The sequence below is a fragment of the Camellia sinensis genome, chromosome 10 (genome assembly GCF_055761805.1).
Source record: "Camellia sinensis isolate YWXY chromosome 10, ASM5576180v1, whole genome shotgun sequence".
NCBI lineage: Eukaryota > Viridiplantae > Streptophyta > Magnoliopsida > Ericales > Theaceae > Camellia > Camellia sinensis.
This window is the reverse complement of record NC_138970.1, coordinates 81,788,880-81,795,128: the sequence shown is the minus strand read 5'-3', so window position 1 is coordinate 81,795,128 and position 6,249 is coordinate 81,788,880. Positions and strand designations below refer to the sequence as shown.

Here is a 6,249-nt window from a genome sequence, read left to right as displayed (position 1 = left end):
GTAGAATAATTTGATAATTGACAATACTTTAGTAAAAACCAACTCATTTTCAAGTGTATGGTTGGAAGTAGAAACAAATAGTAGTATTTTTTCATGGTGTTTGGGATGCCTTTGTCGCTGTTGGAACAAAATCGAATTATAATGATTTGATAGTTCATAATTATTTTGTGAGTTATGAAGTCCTTTTTCAAGTAGGTGATTGCAAATACATTAACTGGTATTAATACTATTTCATGGTTTCATAGTTTTTTAGTTCTTGAATGATATATTCATGATTGATTACAGCTTGGATGCTTGAATGAAACATTCGAATATTTTGATCATTTTGGGTCTTACTTTGCTTCGATGAATATTACAATGCTTGGTTGTTACAATGTCAAATTTGTTTCAATGAAACATTCAGTCTTTTTAAACCATATTGTTACCAGATCTGGCTTTTGCTATAGGTTTTTATGCAAATTTCATTCAAAATATTGATTCTAATCAGATTATTTGTGTCAAATTTAAAGGTTAATAATAGGTTTGGTGTCACTATACTGATAAATTTATTTTTTATGGTGTTCTGTGTACATTGATAAATTTATCACCGTTTTAACAAATTTATCACTGTGAACACTGATAAATTTATCATTGTTCAAACAAAAAAACCAGCAACTCTCTCTCTCTCTCTCTCTCACTCTTTTTTCCCAATTCAAGTAAACAAAACACTATAAAAAATAATAAAAAATTTACCTAAATTGAAAATTAAAACACAAACACTATTACATTGTTTTGATCATTTTGGTTCTTAATTTGATTCAATAAAACATTCAATCTTTTTTAGCCATATTGTTACCAGATCTGGCTTTTGATATCAGTCTTATTTTATGCAAATTTCATTCAAAAAATTGATTATAATCTGATTATTTGTGTCAAATTTAAAGGTTAATAACAAGTTTGGAGTCACTATACTAATAAATTTATTTTTATAGTGTTTTGTTTACACTAATAAATTTATCACTGTTTCAATAAATTTATCACTGTGAACACTGATAAATTTATCACTGTTCAAACAAAAAAACTAGTAACTCTCTCTCTCTCTCTCTCTCTCCCCAATTCAAGTAAACAAAACACTATAAAAACTAATAAATTTTTTTCCTAAATTGAAAATTAAAACACAAACACTATTATATTGTCCAAATTGGAAATTAAAATACTGTTACAATTTGTAGATATTCCCAAGTTTGAGAATGAATGGAAGAACATGCCATCCTTGTTGATTTCTGAATATTCAAAACCATTTGATACTTCAGTTAAACAACTCAAACATCCAAAGCTTGCTTCTGAGTAACCACAAAACAGTATGCAAACTGAGAACTTGTTGCTAAACCAGATAAACATGGCAGTTGATCTAAACTTTTTTGCTTTGCAAAGCAGTTAACACAACAGATATGCAAGTATGTATTCTAGAGATTTGATCTACAACTATGTATTGTGGAAATTTTTCCTAGGAAAATTAGATAACTCCAAACAAAAATTACTTTCTATAAGTAAGTAATATACAAAGATCTAGTCCTTTGAATGCTGAAAGACTTATGGAAAAAACCGTATTCAAATTTTGAATCTCAAATCTATTGTCATTTGAAATCTCATAAAAGACATCCACTAGTGAAAATCACTCAAAAACAACAAAAGACAAAAAATGATATATGTGTACATATATATATATATATTCATTTTCTTTCTTCTCCTTTTATCAGCAATCAACCCAAGAGTAAATAAGGTACAGTGTGAAGAGAAAGAAACTAGAAAGAGGTCTAGCATATGTCATTGTAAATTCAGTGCACAAATTATTTATGTGTTTTTGGAGGATGCATTATCTAACAAGCAAGGTTGTATTCTTGTTTGAATTAATCAAGGCACAAAAAAACTAAAAACATGTATAACTAGTGACATCAATTGATTTTGTTGAGTTTAAGCCAGTGATAAATTTATCACTGTAAAAAAGAACATTTTGTTAGATATGACAGTGATAAATTTATCAACAACTGACGTAAATGCAATAAACCACCAACTCTTCCCATACAATCAGTGATAAATTTATCATTCTTGAAAATAACAAAATTCAGGAACTCCATTAATGCTTGATTGCTTCCTTCAAACAATAGTAAATTTATCATTCTTAACAAAAAAATAATCCACCAACATGTCCAAACCAACCAGTGATAAATTTATCACTGTATAAAACACCAAAAACAACAACTATATTTAACTCAAATCAAATAATATAAATCTATGAAACTTAATCCTGTAAAAATATCAGCAAAAAATATAATTTCTGTTAAAAAAATTCCTCAATCATTCAATGCAAGTACCGAAATGATATATCTTTCAAAAAATGCTCAATCATTCAATGCAAGTAACACCTTTCAACTCTCAACAAAGTAATTCAATTAAAATCAATACAACTAAAGCAAAGCTTCTTATGAGTTTTCATCTTTCCACACCTACTGCACCTAACGCCCCTAGAAGGTACTCTCTCTGTTCTTGGACGTCCAGCTGGTCTCTTACAAAGAGGAGGTAAAACAACGTCATCATCAACAACTACATTTGGCTTCCACATATTAGGAACTAGATAAATAGAATGTGAATAAGAATCACAATAACTACTAACACAGTAGTAATCATTAAGAAAACTATTCAGATCATTCTCACTCCTCTTTATAGCACAAAAACCATGTTTGCAAGGAAAAAAATTAATTTCCCACAATCGACAAGAACAAGAACGTTTCCCAATATCAACCATAATTGAATGATCCAATTGGATTTCATAAATGTTATCGCTACATTTCTTAACTATCCATGCTTTTGTATCATTAAAAGCTTCTTCTAACTTTTTCTCTACAAAAGGACAAACAATACGATTCCACTTATTCCCAACTTCTCTTCTTTTTGAAAATTGTTCTATTAGTTTCACCCATATAGCATCAACAAGACTAGTTAAAAACAAATGGCGTTCATTCCTAATCCATGAATTAAAAGATTCCGCAGTATTTGTGCACATTTCACCATACCTCTTGCCTTGAAAATAAGCATTACACCAACACTCACTAGACAAATCCTCAAGAAACTTCTCAACACTACGACCACAATGACCCTTAAATTCTTCAAATAGCTCATTAAACAACTCAATAGTAGGAGCATATACACATCTACTAAAAAGAGTAAGCAAATACTCCTTAGATTCACGGCTCTTCACTGAAAAATAAGTCTTCAAGTTTGTCTTCAAATGCATTAGACAAAAAGAATGAGAAGAAAATGGAAAGACCTCAGCTAAACCTTTCAACAAACCTCCATGCCGATCAGTAACAAATGCAATATCCCTCCCCGAAGTCAAAATAATAAATAACTTTGACAAGAACCAATACCAACTGTCATAACTTTCACTATCAACAGTGGCAAAACATAATGGATATAAACCTACAAACAAAATATATACATGTTATCAATAACAAATAAAAAAAATTACCAAAAAAAAAAAATCAAAATGCAATGTATATAACATATAGCACCATCTATAGATAAATTTATCACTGTATAACTACAAAAATTCAATAGCAGCATACAACATATAGAATCAATGAATAATAAATTTATCACTGTATAAATATAAAAATTTAACAAAAGTATACAGCATACAAAAGTATACAACATAAATTTATCACTAATAGATTGACCATACTCAATAATCAACATTCTCCAGTAACAAAAATGATAGAATTATCACTGTTTTAATAATATTAACAAATAGACACAGAATACACCTTGGTTATCGTCTTTTGCTGTAGCAACCAATAAACAACCTTTGTGTCTTCCTTTCAAGAAAGTTCCATCAAGTATCAACACAGGCCGGCAATACTTGAAATCATGAATACATGCCTCAAAAGCGAAAGACAAGCATTTGAAATGTCTTCCTTTATTATCAACATCAAATTCCATATCAAAAACACTCCTCGGATTGCAATCATTAGCGGCATCAACAGACCAACGAAGATCGTCAAATGATGATGAATAGTCACCAAAAACAATACCCCTTGCTTTTTCAACACCCATCCAAGCTCGCCGATAAGAAACTTCTGTTCCATAATAGTCCTTGAAATCACAAACCACCTCACTAACCGTTGTCAAAGCCTTGTTATGAATATCACTTGAAATTAGCCCACCAATCATACTCAAAGTAATCCTAGCATGTTTAAATATACGAAAAGAAGATCTACAAGTATGAACATCATCAAATTGTTTAATAACAAAAGCTTTACTATAATTTTCCACTCTAGCATGCACGCTCCATAAACATTCCAAATCAGCCATTCTCTTACAATGAATAGTGACACGATCCTTATCATTCTTAACAAAATCAAAATCAAAACCGGAATGAATAGAATACTTTGACAGTGCATCTCGAAATTCAACAACTCTTTGAGCAAACCTTTGTCTCACTCATTTCACACAATTAACCCACCCATCGGAGAGCAAAGGTTTTCGTTGATTTGAATAAAATGAAGGCAAAAAATTAGCTTCACAAACAACACTACTACTACTACTAGCTTCACCATCACAAATTATATAACCTTCACCCAAAGAACAATACTTAACAAAAACATCAATACGATGAATATCATAAAAAAGTGCGAGTCCAACCATAACCTCTAAATCCTCTTCACTTTGTGGACCACAACAAGAATGTCCAGGCATTGAATACAATATATTCAAACAACTACCAACTAACTCACTCCACTTTGCACACAATTTATATACTAAATCCTTGAAATTAAATCCATCATTATACCTAATAACTAATGTCACACCTCTAAACTTGCACATAAGAAACAAACAATTCTCCATCGCTATAAATCCTGAAACAAACAACAATTATATTTCAGCAAACAACTCAAACACCCTAAAACAAAATCTAATACAGTGATAAAATTATCAACTAACTCAAAGACATCCAAAAAACCAACACTGATAACTTTAACAGTTAATACTACCAAAGACCAAGAGCATGAACAGTGAATAAGGCTTACACTCATTAGACATGGTAACTCGATTCGAATCTTACCATTATATTATGCAACTTTTTGATCTCCTATTCCCATACTCACTAATAAATTTATCACTGTTGAAAAAGTGAATCCAACAACACTCCCAAAATACTCAGTGATAAAATTATCACTGTATAAAATAACAAACTGTAGACGCGCCCCCGAGAACTCTCCGATATCCGCGCTTGCGAGGGCGCGAATCTCGTTTTGTTCTGAGCTACTACAGTTCAGACCCAATGTCACGGTTCTGAATCTAATCTCACAAAGTGCAATGCGAGACCGATAAATCACCAAAGAGTCCAAATTCGGAAAATCTTTTTGGAAAACTGATTTTTGTAAAGAAGTGTCAAACATGGACTGCTTTGCCAGATACAGAATCACCACCTAAATATTTTATTTTGGGGGAATTTAGGAAACCCTGACTCGTGCCTAAGGCCACGTGTCCGTCATTACCAAAGTTGCCTCGGCTTGGGAACTTGGGTACGGGAGGGGAAGGTCATACAATGAGCACCCCCGCTCGCCCGATCAAAAGATCGGCTTGTACTAAGCATGATATTTTGTTTTTGAAAATACACGTGTTCTTATTCCATTTATTAACCTAGAATTACTATATTATGCGCACAGCATACAAGTATACACTAGATCGCCTAAGTTTGAACAAAATATTGCATGTTCGTTTGTTTGAAAACGGTTTGAAGTTTGCTACTCGCAAGTAGGCTAAATCGCGGATTTCAATGAATTGTTCCAATTCAAGCAATCTAACCTTCATCCACAGGCATTCAGATAGTTATATCAAATAAGCAGTTAGCCTCATGGCAAGCATGATTTCATGGCAACATTAACACGCATGTAGTATGCTAAAGCGTAAACACTCACAGCGTACTCCGAGCCAAAACAGAGAACTAGTTAGAAATTATGCATGATCCTAGTTCATGTTAAGATAGCTAATGCAAAACATGCAAAAATACAGCTAAAATAGGCTCGGCTATTCTAGAATGGCGTGTGAAATGCAAATTGATACGTGTATTCTACTTGGAATTGAAATACAATGCAGTTAGTATGATGCGCCAAGCCCGGTGTATGCAGAATAGATGAATGGATGCACATATGCAAGCATAAGGTATGCTAAACAAAATATGCCCTAAAACTAACCATTGTAAGCGGT

General features: G+C 32.0%; 1 protein-coding gene across 1 annotated transcript; it reads right to left on the bottom strand.

Moving 5' to 3' along the window:
* Nucleotides 1-2,428: 2,428 nt before the first annotated feature.
* Nucleotides 2,429-4,350, bottom strand: LOC145800513 (uncharacterized). The gene is made up of 2 exons (XM_082890201.1): nt 3,804-4,350; nt 2,429-3,459 (listed from the first exon to the last, which is right to left on the bottom strand). The coding sequence occupies exons 1-2, from the start codon at nt 4,348-4,350 to the stop codon at nt 2,429-2,431; spliced, it is 1,578 nt and encodes a 525-aa protein (XP_082746327.1).
* Nucleotides 4,351-6,249: the final 1,899 nt, after the last annotated feature.

Bases quoted from the DNA above. Each gene is read 5' to 3' on its own strand.
- LOC145800513 (XM_082890201.1), bottom strand. From the start codon at position 4,350: ATGGCTGATTTGGAATGTTTATGGAGCGTGCATGCTAGAGTGGAAAAT. The intron at 3,460-3,803 runs GTGTATTCTGTG...TTTTGTTTGTAG, and splicing joins AGCAAAAGACGATAACCAAG to GTTTATATCCATTATGTTTT.